Below are 15,648 nucleotides of genomic sequence, written 5' to 3'. Positions count from 1 at the left end.
GGAATTACCTTGTACTCTAATCAGTGATGACACTACCATTCGCTTAATTGATAAGTCAAAAATACTACCCACTAGATTATACATCTCAACACAAGATCTCCTACTTCGTTCAAAAACTGAGCAGCTATTCAATAATAGTATCCCAAGACATTTATTAATACATTTCTGCAAATCTAGGATTTGGTTATGTTGGAAACTGATGGAAGTGATCAAGGAAGGTTCTGTGTAATCAATGCTAATTTAGGGCTTCCCTCCTGTAAAAATTTCAGTAGATAGTGTGAGGACAGAATATGAAAAGCATGATTTTTTTCTTCTCCTTAACAGTTGCACAATATCAGCAAGTTACAAGTAGGCATGCTCACTGCATGTATGTAATACATTTTCCTCTTTTATCCCCCTGGCTGTGCAGAAAAAAAAAAAAAGCCACAGAAAAATTCACCTTCACAAGGGGAGAAAGTGACCTGATGCTTTTTGTCTTCCAGTAAGCTTGCCTGGATCTTATACATCTGGAAGTTCTATAGAAACTACAGTTGGTTGACTAGTCCTCCTGACTTGGGAACCCAGCTTGGACATAATAAGCTTTCTGTTAGGAATCTATTAAGGTCACAAACCAATTTTTGGATGGATTAGTAGTTACATCTCATTAAAAAAAAGCGTTTAGATACAACAAAAAGCAGATAAACAGAAGAAGTGAGCCTGGAATAGCCACCAGCATCTTAAATGCTATCAGCATGATAGTCAATTCTAGTTTCAGGATACACAGGACACTTGATACAATACTTCCTCTCCTACATCCTCCTTTCTCAATTACTTTTTTTTGTTTGTTTGTTTAAGAAGCAGAATTTGCTGCAATGCAGAACTAAGATTTATTTTTAACTTTTGGTGTTCACTTTTTCTCCAGCCACTTTTTCTTAGATAAGCACAGTTTATTACACCGCACACCAAACGTCATAAAGAGAGATATTTTCTGTGGTATTATTTAGTCTACAAACCTCTTGAATTCACATTCAGCAACAATTTAACTATGAGTCACAAAATATTAAACTATACTACTGCATACTGGATGCTTACTTGTACACTAGTTCACTAGCTGTTAATCAAATCATTTGACTCTGCAATAGCACTGATACTTGATATAAGTGAGAAAAATTATTTAACTACCCAGCTGGATACTTACCACAGCAATAACAGGAATAAGCACACCAAGATTCCCTGCACTACTGGAAGCCTGGGAAAAAAGAAGGAAATTATCAGAAACATCTGCAAAAACATGTCTAAAATACTTGCTAGATGACATTTCAAGCATCAAGCATTCATACCGCCTATGTAAATGAAAGCATACATTGCCAATTACAACTCTGAACCTTTCAACTGGATGTGCATGAGGTGGCCAAGAGAACACCTTTGAAATCCACAACACTGGGCAGAGAGCCAGAAGCCTTTTCAACAAGATTCTTCAGCCAACCTCCTCTCGTAGCCTCCTGAAGGAAACGCTCCCTCTTCCAGAACAGTCTTCTAAATCTCAAAATCAGATATTATGCCTTGAGCTAAGGGGGAAAATATTCATTGATATCACCTCTTTTCTGATATCCAACAACCACAAGAAAAAAAGGCCATGTTAAATCACAGAATGGTTTGGGCTGGGAGGGACCTTTAAGATCATCTTGTTCCAACCCCCCTGCTACAGGAAGGGACACCTCACACTAGATCAGGTTGCTCAAAGCCCCATCCAGCCTAGTCTTGAACACCTCTAGGGACGGGGCATCCACAACCACTCTGGGCAACCTGTTCCAGAGTCTCACCACCCTCACAGTAAAGAATTTCTTCCTAATATCTGGTATCAATCTCCCCTCTTCCAGCTTAAAGCCATTTCTCCTCATCCTGTTGCTATATGCCGTTATAAGAAGTCTGTCCCCAGCTTTCCTGCAGGGCCCCCTCATGTACTTTCCTGCCCCCATGGCCAGTGTAAGGTCTCCTCAGAGCCTTTTCTTCTCCAGGCTGAAGAGCTCCAGCTCTCTTAGCCTGTCATCGCAGGGGAGGTGCTCCAGCCTTCTGATCACCTTCGTGGCCCTCCTCTGGACCTAATCCAATGGCTTGATGTCCCTCTTGTGCTGGGGTCTCCAGAACTGGAGGGTGGGGTCTCACAAGAACAGAGGGGCAGAATCACCTCCCTTGACCTGCTGGTCACACATCTCTTAATGCAATCCAAGGTACAGTTGGCCTTCTGGGCTGCAAGCACACATTCCCAGTGCATGTTGAGTCTTTCATCAACTGACACCCCCAGATCTACCTCCTCAGGGCTGCTCTCAAGCCATTCTCTGCCCAGCCTGTATCTGTGCTTGGGATTGCCCTGACCCAGATGCAGGGCCTCGCACTTGGCCTTGTTGAACTTCATGAGGTTGGCACAGGCACACATATGTAGCCTGTCCAGGTCCCCTGGATGGCATTCCTTCCCTCTAGCGAGTCAACTGCACCACTCAGCTTGGTGCCATCTGCAAACTTCTTGAAGATGCACTCAATCCCACTGTCCATGCTGCCCAGAAAGATGTTAAATAGCACCAGTCCCAGCATCAGTTCCTGAGGAATGCCACTCTACACTAGTCTCCACCTGGACAGTGATCCACTGATTGCAACTCTGAGCGTGACCATGAAGCCAATTCCTTATCCAGTGAGTAGTCCATCCATCAAATCCATTTCTCTCCAATCTGGAGACCAGAATGCTGTATGGGACTGTATCAAATGCATTGCACAAGTCCAGGTAGACAATGTCAGTTGCTCTTCCTTTATTCACTGATGCTGTAACTTCATCATAAAAGGCCATCAAGTTTGTTAGGCATGACTTGCCCTTGGTGAAGCCATATTGGTTAGCCACCAATCATCTCATCTTTGTTTTCCATGTGTCTTTGCAGGGCCTTCAGGAGGATCTGCACTACAATCTTGCCAGGCACAGAGGTGAGACTGACTGGCCTCTAGTTCCCTGGATCTTCCTTTTTTCCCCTTCCTGAAAATGGGGGTTATGTTTCCCCTTTTCCAATCAGTGGGAACTTCAGACCGCCATGACCTTTCAAACATGACGAAGAGCAGCTTGGCAACTTCATCCACCACTTCCCTCAGAGCCCATGGATGGATCTAATTGGGTCCCATGGACTTGTGCATCTTCAGGTTCTTTAGATGGTCCCAACCTGATCTTCACTTATAGGAGGCAGAACTTCCTTCTCCCAGTTCTTACCTTTGCTTTCTGCAGCTTGGGTGGTACAGCTAGAGCCTACGATCCTATGGTACTACTAAAATTAGAAGCAGAGGTCTGCTTCATTTTAAGACACAGTAAGTAAGAGGTGTTCAGAGATCAGTGTTCCCTATTTCTCTTTGGAGTTCTGCCTCTGACAGCTGAACACTTCAGTCAGTTATACTAAGTCTCACACAAACTCAAGAACAGCTGCACAATACAGATTACCACCGCTTTATCTCAGATACAATATTCAGGTTAGCCAGGTGTTTGGAAGACATACCAGATCTGCACTCTAATTCCAGGACAAAAATACATCCTTAGGTTTAAGGATATGTGATTTTATGAAATGTGCATCTAGAAATGTGGTTTTACTGCATGCAACTGAAAAAAAAAAAACCCACAAACAACTAACTTACTTTCAGTGCTGGTCCTTTTTCACTTGCTCTCTCACTTGCTCTCTTTCCTTCTAGCCCAAGCTGAACAAACAGTTCCAGCAAGTTCATCAGCAGTTCATCCACAAGGTGCTCTCCTTGAATGTTTGCAGCAATGTTCGCTAGGGCGTTAATGACTGCTAAGGAACAGTGTCTGAGAAAAAAGAAAAAAAATTAAGAACAAGCAACCCCTCAGTACAGGCTTTTCTAATTTCAGTCCTTTCTTAGTAATGCTGACCAGTAATTATTTTATTAGAACTACTATAATCAGTATTTAAATGAAAAATTGTCAGCTTTGTCTGTGAACAATGTGTAATTTATGATTTTGTCATTGCCAAGAAGAAATTACTTTTTTGTAGCAGATATGACTACAGACAGAAAACAGCAGAGGGCTGCATTTCTGGAAAGGGAAAACAATATTCAGCATATTACCAGCATGCATTTAAGGGAGACAACTAAGTCTTACCTGTATCCATGATCTTTATAATCTTTTGTGGCAGAGTAAACAACTGAACTTGCTTTAACACTGATTTGCTGAAAGAGATTCCACACCTCCTGATATATATATTGCTATAAAACAAACAAACAAAAATACTAACTAGAGCTTATTGAATACTACTCCTCTGCTATGATGAATGACCCTGTAAAATACATTTTAGGCATTACAAAATTTCTTCAAGCATCTACTTGTAACCTGAGCAATAGCTTCAGCTTCTCAAGAGCACACAGTTGAAGTGTTCTTATTAATGTTTTTCACTGCTTGGATGTTCACTCAATTGCTTTAAAGGTATGGACTTACAAGACTCCAAAAGCTAATTACTGATATGAAAAATGATAACGTGCACCTGTTAGGGATGCAGACCAAGTTTAGAAACTACTCAACTTATAAAAACACGGTTTATAATCTTCTGTAGGGACTAATCTTGTTTACAGGTACAGCAGTTTTACACATTATTATTTTTGGTTTTTGATGTCACTGAGACAAGGATTGCACAAGTGTGCCTACGTAAGTTAAGAAAACCTTTCAAAACAATTCTTGCAGATGCAGTTTCTAAAGGAAAAAAAAACTATAAACCGGAACTACTTTGACCAGTTCTTTCCTCACATTTCCAGTGATAACCAAGCAGCCCAGCTGGTCAATGATGAGTACATCAAGATTAGAAGGTGGCTGGCAGAATTTTTGCTGTAAGATCTGTAGGATGGGTTCCATCATTTTCGGTGTGTCCCTCAGCGCCACTGCAATGTGCCCAAGAGCACGAATTGTGTGGTCAGGAATCAAATGAGCTTCTCTGTTAGAAGACAAACAAAAAAACCAACCCAGTCACACATGTAGTTGTCCAGCAGTTAATAAGCCCTCAAAGCAGGGTACATTCCAGGTAAGAAACAATTGGTATACTAAATTTAAGCATCACTGAATTTTACTGTTGCCCTCTACACACCCACCTACCTACCCTCAACATTTAGCATTAGAGACATACATGCGCAAGTTTAAAAAACAAAAAAACACCAGAAACCAGAACCTATGAATGCACTACACAAGAATCTGTTTGTAAACTGCCCTAGAAACAACAGAGAAAGGAGGTAAATATGATGTGCAAATTAAGACAAGACCGTTTGGCCAGCTACTATAGGACTTCCCCTCACTCATCTCAGACATTTAATTCTATAATAATGCTGCCAGTACTTATGTCTTAGAATAAGCTTCAGGTTGTTTAAGTGAAGGAAAAATTGGTTTTATGGCTAACAGCTTACTTATCACTCTCTTGTGAGATGTACAGACGGTTAGACAAACTGGCAAGAAAGGCTTCAACAATCACTGAATCTATAGTCAAGCCAGCTTTCAAGCACCTGGAATAAAAATGAATGGAGAACATGCTACAACAGGTAGAGGAGAAACAACAAAGAAACACAAATATTTAACTTTGTACTATTGTACATGCTCACTAGGTATAAGGAAGAAGAGTCTACAGCTGAAGTCTAAGAACCAACTATTTAGGAATACAACAGATATATTCCAAAAAATGAGTGGAACTTCTGCTACTGCTTTCTCCAGCAAAAAAGATGGGAACATGCAAAAGATAAATTTAGAATCAATTTGCTCAGCGCCCTTAACTCCTTGTCTCCAATCACCAACTTTTTGTCTTCCTTACAGCTCTGTGAAGCTGTCTAGAAGAGAATAACAATCGTTAGAGGAAACAAAAACCTGGCTGAGTATCAAGATGTGAATAGCACAAATTATATGTGGGAAGAAAAACAATGAAACTAAGTGACCATTTTGAATTTAGGACACATGCAGACCCAAGGGATCGTCTAAAGGAAAACAAGATCAAAACAGGAAAGGGCAACACTTCTTTATAGCACCATGCACTGCCTTTTAAATGGCCCCAGTACTTTTCACGCTTGGGAAAGGGAATATATGTTCCAAATGGCATACGTCATCTCTGTTATCACACACTTCTTACCTGCAGATATTATCTATGGCAATGTCTCGAAGCTGTTCATACATGGATGGCTGACTTTTCTTGCCAGGCATTACATTTAGAGTGGACTCCGAATGCTCATTGGTTACACTAATCTTGATGTCATTAGCACCTACTACGAACACAGTAGAGAGATCAGCACCATCCAAAACACCCTTCCCCCATCCACCGAGATGCGAGCATACAGGCAGAGCTACATCTGGCAAGTATAAAACAGGCAACTTGGACAGGTCAGAGTTGAGCTGAAGAGCTTTGTAACTGCAGTCACTACCTTGGCAAGCTATTACTGTATTTAATTATTTCTACATATAGTCATCTTCGGTTCTCATGTTATCTATTCTGTTTTTGCATTACAATAGCGCTTTTGCATTAGCAACTAGTTTACATGGTAGGCTTTCTTTTGGGAAATCATAACTTGATATCACAATTGAAAAACAAAAACAAACGCCATAAAAAAATCTTCATAACACGTTGAATCCACGAATCCTACCTACTCATTGTCTTTCACCAACACTGCACAGAAAAACCAGGTCCACACTGGTTATTACACAAACGTTTTCTTGTCAGTTTTAATGCCACTTTCTTGTCTTTCGTGTCCAGAGTAGGAAGATTCCACAAGGCTGTCAAGCCAGGGAAACAACATTTTCCTTGACAATCTGAAATCACTGAACAAAATGGAACACTATACTGCTAGCCACTGAAAACAAACCTGAAAAGGCTAGCATTTTTAGGGATTAAGAAGTCGATTCACAACAACACTTGCTCACTCGTGTGTGTAAGTAAGCACATCCTACTGCATACAGATGCTGATTCACTGAATGAGCAAAAAGTATCAAAGTACAGTCAACATGCTTGCACGCTCAGTTATGATTTGCCTTATGAAGTTCACATTCTTTCGTACTCCTTATCTTGGTTACCTGCTGTAATGCTATACTGCAATAATAGCAAGGTGGCAAAGTCCTAGGCTGCAGCAGCCATGGATGCAGAAGCAAAGGAAAAAAGCTGCTTACCCTCAGAAGGCTTCAGGTAGGCAGGAATCTCCAGCAAGATACCCCCACCTCCACTGCCAACTCTTAAATGAAGTCTGGGAAGGGGTGGACCCTGGTTCCACCCCTTCTGGTCACTCAGCTGCATTGCATGCACCTGAGCTCCTCTGAGTTGGTTCTGCCTTCCCACCAGGTGCTCAATCACTGCTTCAGGTTGTGACTTAGCATTTCCACTACACATGCTAATACAAATGTAACTCAACCTACAAACGGAAAGTAACCATTCTCTACTTATCAGCACACACTGCACAGCCTACACAGTAGAACACTATTTCAACACACTTGTTTTTCTTGATCGGGAACATGATTCTTTAGTTCTACTTTATGCTACATATAAATAAACGGACATCACCCATAAGTTTGTCATAAGACACACACAAAACAGGATTCAATAATCCAGCATCACACTGCAACGACTGGGGATCTCGCTCAGTCTTATCTCAAGCGCTTTTGCCCCATCTTAGTTTTAACAAAGCAGGCACAGCGATGTTGCTCAAAGGATAAAAATCAGTTGTATATATACTGCTATCTCAACTGATAGATACACTTCTATCCCAATCCATATCCTTCGGAACACGGCCTTTCCCTCCCCACCCCATCCAACTACCTGCATGATACTGGCTATGATACTTGTAAAGTTTCACAAGCACTGGGGAAGGTATCACAAGGAAGTCTCTCAAAGATGGGTTGACAGAATGAACCACAACAGGGAACCTCTCGCATAAACGACCTAGACCCTAAAAACAAAAAAGGAAAAAAATTAAATTATTTGAATATAGCAGCATGGGTTTTTATTTCAACTGTAAGCTTGCAACATCAGCACAACACAGGAAAAGATAGTTCTGAGGTATTCAATTTTTAGTGGAAGACCTAGATATTTCAAGCCTCTAATTCTTTTAAGTTATGTTAGAGTGTGGTATGCCAGTCAACTCTTGCTGCCTTCTTCATAGTTAAGATCACAGGAGGCATACGAAATGAGCTGCACATTCTAAAAATAAAGTTACTAGGCAAGTTCCACCATGTAAAGAATCCTGATAATTTACTACCTTAATTTTGGAAAATAACACATTTGTAAGAATGTGTCCAACAAGATGATGTGAAAGTTAGAATAACCAAATCTTAAGGGTTGGTAATTTGCTCATCCCAGTTTATGTAACAGACTATAATACTAAATATTTCAGAAACAAAATACTGGTTAAAAACACTCAGTATTATTCTTCACGATCAAATAGAGCTAAGAACTTTCTGAATGCATTTCTCTGCTGCAGATCTAGTTTCTACACCAGACCTCCGAAGTCTAAATGAAATACATAATGAAAAGTAACACAAATAGCAGACATAAAACACTTTCTAGCAACTTGTAATCCCCACCCAACTCTCACTCACTCATATGGTAGCGTAAAATACAGAAAGGCCAGACCTGCAAACAGCAAATCAGCAGGGGTAAATGAGCAATGATGACTTTGCTGGAAGTTTTTGACTGCAACTTCTCTGATAACTTGATGCACAGATTTTCTGCACCTTAATGCCAAAAATCCAACAGAAATAAGTCAGTTTGCCAGACTTGTTACTAGGCCACACACAACCAAATGCTTATTGGAATGTCTAAAACATACAGAGAATTTATCAGCTTCACTCTCCTCATACTACAATTCTTCAAAGATATTTACCACTTTTTTTTCCCACAAATAAAAAGTTTAGGAATCTTAGTATCTCCACTAATTAGCCCCTCCAAACACTATGGCTGAAAGAATGACAGTACTTAAAGTTGATTTTGAGCATACTTCATATTTGACAGAAAGTAAGCATTGCAAGGATCAAAAGAAAAAAAATTACATGCATTCAGAGCAAGTGTAAGAATTATATAACAAGTACGAAAACTGAGAAAAATTTAGAAGGAGCTTCCCAATACCCACAGCAATGAAGAAAAAATATTTTCAGTCGTCAGACTGGGAAACTTTTAAGATACTAAAAGCAATAATTGAAAATAAGCTAAAAATAAACAGCAACAATTATAATGTCCCTTCTAAATAAGCTAATCAGAAGCTTCTGACTTTATTTATGTAGAGAGATGTGTAAATACCTGGTCATCTAATTTAGCAACTTATTGAAGGAAGTCTGACTCTTGTATTCTAATAACAAAGAGTATTGAGTATACTCAAATTTATTTCATATTTCTCTGAGCATCAGAGTTTTTCTATGAGTTTTCCATGAGTATTCTAAGTATTTATACAAGTTAAAAATAAAACAAAAAAGACAGACATTCCAGAGAAGGGAGAGCATTTTTCACCTTGCTCATCTTTCACAGCCCACACCATGAGATCCACACAGGCAGCATTAGCCTGACAGCGCAGTTTTAGGGGACTCAGTTCATTGTGCAGTCGATCAACATCATGAAGGATTTTCTGAAGTTCTGATTGGCTGCTGTTGAATTGTTCTAGCACAAAATCGTGGATTTCCTTCACAAATGAGTTGGGAAGGTCTAAAGAAATAAAAGGAAAGAGCATTAGCATAGAAGAAAGGGAGCCACTGTATCAGAAAAACAGCACAAATAAAATTCATCACCATGTCATGATTGAAATTATTTCATGAAGTTTATTCTCTACATGAAAGATACACTTCATAGCAAAGTACACTAGTAATCAGTAAATCGAAATGCCATCCGTTAATCATTTCAGAGGTACGGTTTTCTTTCCCTTACTTCCCTAGCATCTTTTACATGGAAACATTTCAAAAAAACATCCTAGATTACACAAAATACACATATACTATACCTTTCATGTAATATAAGGTGTCTCTCAGCATTTTGAACTGAGCAAGATAAAGAGGATCACTGAATGTTTTATAAAAGAGATCTGTATTAGCACCTATCTGCAAAAGAAAAGAAGCATGTTTTCAGAAAATAAAAATGAAGTATTTTATATAAGATGGATAAATAAATCTTCACATTCAAGTCACAGTTGTTTTCCTCTGCAACATAAACAAGCATTTAAGACACATACCAAAAGTAACCTCACAGCTTGTTGTCCTTGCTATATTTAACAGAAGAATAAGTACAATTACTAAGTGCATTAAATGAACTCAGTGTACTAAATCAGATTCAGTCTGTCTTTTGACTTGAAGAGCACATACGTGTTCTCTGTGTTTTAATAACAATAATAATAAAAATCAAATCTATCGTTTTACTGAGAAAGGAGAAACAGAAGCTGCCTCCACTTAGGCCTAAATCTAAATACAGCAGCACTCAAAGGAAGGCTGGAGAGAACAGCCAACAAATTTCCACAAAAATGAACACACGCTTCTTCCAATGCAGCTTTACACCTCCAATGAAACAGGGCTAACCCCAGAAAACATTGTGGGGGAATAGAAGGAGGGAACAATTACTCACAGACCAACAGAAACAAACATGCCACCTCTAATAGTAAAGGTCAAAGAAGCGTAATACTTTTACACTTCTTAAAATGACACCTACAAGAGCAGTTGTGACTTCCAAGGCAGAAAAAGGGGAGGAAGAAATAAAAAGCCATGAGCAAAAATCCACACATTCTATCTCCATGAAAAAAGACAATATAGGAAACCAGTCTGGGAAACTAATGTAATTTAGAAGATAAAAGAGCTCAAGTAGCTCAGTACTTCACTTGTAAGAGAGTAACTACTTCCTTTTACGTTTGTGAAAAATATTTTTCCCCAGTTTTACACAGTCCAAAGGCAGATGTAAAAAACTGAAAGAATAAATGAACCAGGAAACTACAATCCTTTTGCAAAGGCAAGGTATACCTTACATTTTAAAATAAATTTCCAATATTAACTATTAAGACAAAAAATGAAGTGTCCTAATCACTAGAAGGGGATTTTAAAAACATACCTCTGCAACTTCAGCTACAACTGCATCTAAGGTCTTCAGCAGAGAATCCTCAACAATCTGTTTTACCTATAGAGCAGGAAAAAAACAATCTTCCTACATATAAGATGATACAACTTTGCACATGCAAAGAAACATTCATCTGATGCTTTGCAGTTGGGACAGAATTCAATAATTTCCAGTTGCAACAAGATTTAACATATTTTGGCCTGTGTGTACTACTGCAAAAACAGCTGATGCGTGAAGCAGCTGGAACTAGTAGCCTTTGCACTTTTTAGGAATACTACTGAAGCATGATGTTAAATGCCATAGAAATAACATTACACAAAGCTTGGAAGATAAGCGTAGTATTTTATTTGCAATTCTAAAACTTAAACTGCATATTTCTCTAGTAAGGACATCTAGAATCACTGCAGCCTGCATAGTGTATCATCACATACCATATTCAAGAGCTGACGGAGCATTTCCAATGGGATGTTAAATTCCTTATTGTTAATACCATTAAAGAGGGGAGAAACTGAAAAACTGGAGCTGATTGTAGTGAAGTAATAATCAGGATCCAGTGCATTACCATCAGGAAGATAAGAACCTGATCAGAAAAAAAAAGTTTAGGGAGAGGAATTAAATACAAGTTTTGTTTAATGGCAACGCTTAACCACCATTAAAAAGAGTTATTTTCCAACACAGGTACAGTCATGTACTCGCAAACTACTTGGAGGCTCAATTCAGCTATTCTGTTGGTAAATCAAGGCACAAAACTACAATGTCTGTTGGAAAGCAGCAAGCATGCAGACAGAATTGATTTCAGTTTCTTCTGTTCATGTCACAGACATGGCTCGCTAGAAGTCTTACCATACTATTGATGTCCATTTACCTGAAATTTTTTTGGTAAATGCCATGTTAATAAAAACACAGTGGTAAGAAGAACAGGCCGAATCAAAACTATCTTGCAAGGTTTTTCCCTATATCAGTTCAAATGAACATGTGGAAAAGCTTTTCACATTAGAAGAGAAGCCAGTTCATTACTGCAACTTGAAATTAAACAATTTTTCAGATTCAAGTACTCTGTTAAGCAAATAAATTGCAAGCTGTAGTGCTTTTGGCACTGTTTGCGCTTTTGAAATTACATCTTTGTCTTTCCAAAGTGCTCAGCTGCCTGTACTAAAGTAGCACTCCTACGATAGGCTTTCAAGCAGCACTGTTTATTAACAATAATTTAAAAAAAATGTTTTCAGTCCTTTTTTTTTTCTACCCCTAAAGCCTCAGTCTTGGCCAGAGGGGGAAACAAAAACACACACACACACACACACACACACACACACAAAACACCCAAGGAAGGTCACTAATTATCATCTTCAGAAAAATAAGACTATCACAAACCATATTACTGGAAAAAAAGTAAGACTTGTCTTCACATTTTAAGATGTTTTGTGTACAGTCATTGTCTCACTCTAACATATTGCATTTTTTCCTTAAAATACAACACAAAAACAAAACAAAACAAAAAAACTCACAACAAAAAATGCACAAAAAACAACAATGAAAAAGCCACCAGAAAAAGCCACACTCAAAACGCAGAGAACCTAAAGCCTAATAGAAAAGTTAATAGCTTGGTTCAACAGGATAGATAGAGGACAAACAGGTTTTTTCTTACTTGGCCACTTAAGAATTATATTTGAACTACCCTGCATCCCAGTGATTTAATGAAGGAAGACAGATGCCGCTACAAATAGTAACATGAAGAAAGGGGAAATTTAATGTGGAACAAATCAATTTAAGCCACAGTTCCAGAGTGGAAAATGACCTAGAAACACAGAATGCACAAACGTAAAAACCTCAAATGGCCAGACAAAAATCAGAGACACCAAAACACTCAAATACAGAACTACTTTGCCACTGGACTTGTCCAAGTCTTGGTTTACTTCTAAGCCCTGATTTGACATGTCACAACACACAAACCTCAAAGCTAGAACTATATCAAAATCCAGTGGATAAGAATCAACTTAAGTGTTTCCTTTATTATCGTCATTTTTACCTTCAGCAAATTAAACAGTGACCTCTATCAGGTTTACTTCAAGTGGAGTTGTTGTTTTAGATCAGGATAGCGTGACACAGAGGTCTCAAAATTGCAGAGACTAGTCCACAACTCACTTGTTTAGTGGATTATCAACATTTGTTCCTTAAGTCTACCCTGCATAATCTCCAGAAGTATTTTTGGCATAGTCAAAATAAGCTTCACAGTGCTAGGCACTGCCCAGCATCGGGGAATCATGTCTCTCAAAAGTCTGCCAGAAACAACTAAGCCTGGAAATCAGCAGAGTTAATAACGACTGTTTCTTTACTCCACAATTTTTCTGAACCCTAACAGACATGTCCCTTGGAATTATTTAAAGAATCCTAGAAGGCAGAGAATGAAATAAAAAAGGTTTTGGTTCACGTTTTTCTGTAAAGAAAGAAAAATAATAATAAAATCACACACTGTTGATTTGCAAAATAGGTTACCTTCAAAGTAATGAATTGTAGATCCTCCAGGAGAGCTAGGTGGGGGAATTCCACGTTCAGGACTAACCTGAAATGCCACACAAAACACGTATTTCAAAAACTACTGAGAAGTGTTCCAGACAGTAAGTTCACACACTTCACAACAAAATACAGTTTCAAGTGAAAACTAACAGGAACTATGTAGTGCCAAGCCTAACTGCTCAATTACAGTCAAAAATAGGAAGTTAAAAAAAGGCTAATTCAGTACTTTTGAAAGGAACAGACCAGAATGATGACTCCACCCCTGTACAAACGATGCTAATAACAATTCATGGTTTCAAAATAAGCACCTGAACCCATTTTTCCACCTGATAATGAACACCCACAGCTGCTGGTAAAACCAGTAAGAGCTCACATAGGCTCAGCACACCTGATAACGCAAGATATCAAGTGCCAGTTTCCCCAAATTCTCCAATAAGCATAATGCTTTTTTTTCTCATAACATGAAACATAACACCATATAACAAGAGGAACAGAATTTGCCAACTGCCCCTGTATGAACACTAGTACAGCTGTTAGTTTAATTGTCACTAATTATTTTGAAGCTTAGTCACAGAACCAAAATAAAGATCACTGAATGTGGTAAAACACTGTGTTAAGAGCAAATCCTAAGCTTAAAGCTATCTTAATTCCACCAAGACCATGGACATCTTCAAAGAACCAATTCCAAAACAGAGCAAGTTAAACAGACCTGCGAGATGCTAGACACACTGCTAGCCTTTCTCTTCAGTGTTCCTTCTTGGCAAACCATGAGTAGAGAACTGGGAAGAATGGATCTGAAATCATTAAAGGATCGTCGGCGAATTCCTTCAAGCTCTTCTGGAACTCTCAGGGAATGTGGGGGAATTTTTGGAAAAAGCTTTGAAAGGAGAGCCTCCTCTGAATTGCTGTAGCGACCAAAGGCTCGAGAAATTCCTATCAGGCAAGGCACTGCATACTTGCATAAATATTCTGTAGAAGAAAAAAAAAGACTGTATAAAGGATAACTTTAAACTACATCTCTAAAGTTTTGCTACCGGTTCATTAAACTGTTCCAGCTCAGTGTACTTTACAAAGATTTACTTGTGGAAGCAGAAGAAAAATCATGGAAGATAAATTAATTTATCTAGCTTCCATATTTAACAGACAGCAACAGAGTTAGTGTGTGCTAAGAGAACTCAACAGAGAGAATGCTCACATCTCAGGAGCCATCTTCGTAATTAGAAAATGCAAGAGCACTCCAGAGCACAGGAGTTCAGATACAGAAGTGATTAAGAGATATTTTAACAGTACCTTTATCATGCATTTGTGGAGTCTGGCACATTCCCAGCAGAAACTGCATTACTTGTAGAACTGCATCCAAAATCTAAAGCAGTCAATACAGACATACAAAAACACATTTTGGTAAAGATATATTATCATTTATTCTGATATCACTGCACCACATGGGAAACTTGCTTATGAACTTATAAATGTAGGTATCACTGTAAGCAAGATTTTGTAACGTTGTGTGACTAGAAGTATACTGCTCTCGCTCAATTTACAGATCTTTCTTTGTAAAGCCTTCTGGCATGAAGAAAAAACTAAAATTGCAGCAGTCCTGGTCCTAGCACCAAAACTTGAATGCTAAAACTCTGTACTCAATTACTGTCGTTCTTTGGAATCCAGAAGTAAAACCAGATGTACAAATTTCTACTGTATACCTGAGGGTTAACTAACTCAAGCAAAGTAAAGCAACAGGACACGTGTCAACACAAACTTAAAGCAAATTCTACCTGCTCTCTGAGGGAGGCATCCCTGTAAGCAACATCTGACAACAACGTTACCAAGCAGAAGCTGAAGTTTTCTGCAACTGGAAGCAAGCCTACAAAGTAATATATGAAACACTTGAGTATTGTTAGAGAGCCTAGTAAGAGCAACAAATAATAAAGACAAGTGGCTCTCATGTCATACAGTCCCAAGTCAGATTTCAGATATAATACAACAAACAAAATTTAAAAGTATATTCTAACCGTCATAATTTCAGCATGAAGTATTAAAATAATATTTTTTATTTCTAAAAACTTCTTCAGGTTTTCAA

At 38.5% G+C, this 15,648-nt stretch overlaps 1 protein-coding gene across 2 annotated transcripts in view; it reads right to left on the bottom strand.

Annotated features, from left to right (window-relative positions):
• The window catches only part of PI4KA (phosphatidylinositol 4-kinase alpha), a 55,919-nt gene that overhangs the window by 36,583 nt on the left and 3,688 nt on the right, over window positions 1–15,648 (bottom strand). The window contains exons 4-19 of one of the 2 annotated variants that reach the window (XM_021412966.1): window positions 15,344–15,432; window positions 14,862–14,934; window positions 14,281–14,540; window positions 13,551–13,617; window positions 11,489–11,637; window positions 11,052–11,117; window positions 9,961–10,057; window positions 9,477–9,668; window positions 8,607–8,707; window positions 7,794–7,923; window positions 6,123–6,255; window positions 5,413–5,508; window positions 4,766–4,949; window positions 4,127–4,230; window positions 3,646–3,814; window positions 1,178–1,228 (exon numbers count right to left, since the gene is read on the bottom strand). In XM_021412966.1, coding sequence (XP_021268641.1) covers window positions 1,178–1,228; window positions 3,646–3,814; window positions 4,127–4,230; window positions 4,766–4,949; window positions 5,413–5,508; window positions 6,123–6,255; window positions 7,794–7,923; window positions 8,607–8,707; window positions 9,477–9,668; window positions 9,961–10,057; window positions 11,052–11,117; window positions 11,489–11,637; window positions 13,551–13,617; window positions 14,281–14,540; window positions 14,862–14,934; window positions 15,344–15,432 — 1,961 coding nt within the window. The remainder of the gene's footprint in view (window positions 1–1,177; window positions 1,229–3,645; window positions 3,815–4,126; window positions 4,231–4,765; window positions 4,950–5,412; window positions 5,509–6,122; window positions 6,256–7,793; window positions 7,924–8,606; window positions 8,708–9,476; window positions 9,669–9,960; window positions 10,058–11,051; window positions 11,118–11,488; window positions 11,638–13,550; window positions 13,618–14,280; window positions 14,541–14,861; window positions 14,935–15,343; window positions 15,433–15,648) is intronic. The other variant, XM_021412967.1, reaches the window with a different exon arrangement.

Source organism: Numida meleagris, chromosome 14 (genome assembly GCF_002078875.1).
Source record: "Numida meleagris isolate 19003 breed g44 Domestic line chromosome 14, NumMel1.0, whole genome shotgun sequence".
In the NCBI taxonomy this organism is placed as follows: domain Eukaryota; kingdom Metazoa; phylum Chordata; class Aves; order Galliformes; family Numididae; genus Numida; species Numida meleagris.
Note: the sequence above shows the minus strand (reverse complement) of the source record. Positions and strands in the feature narration are given on the sequence as shown.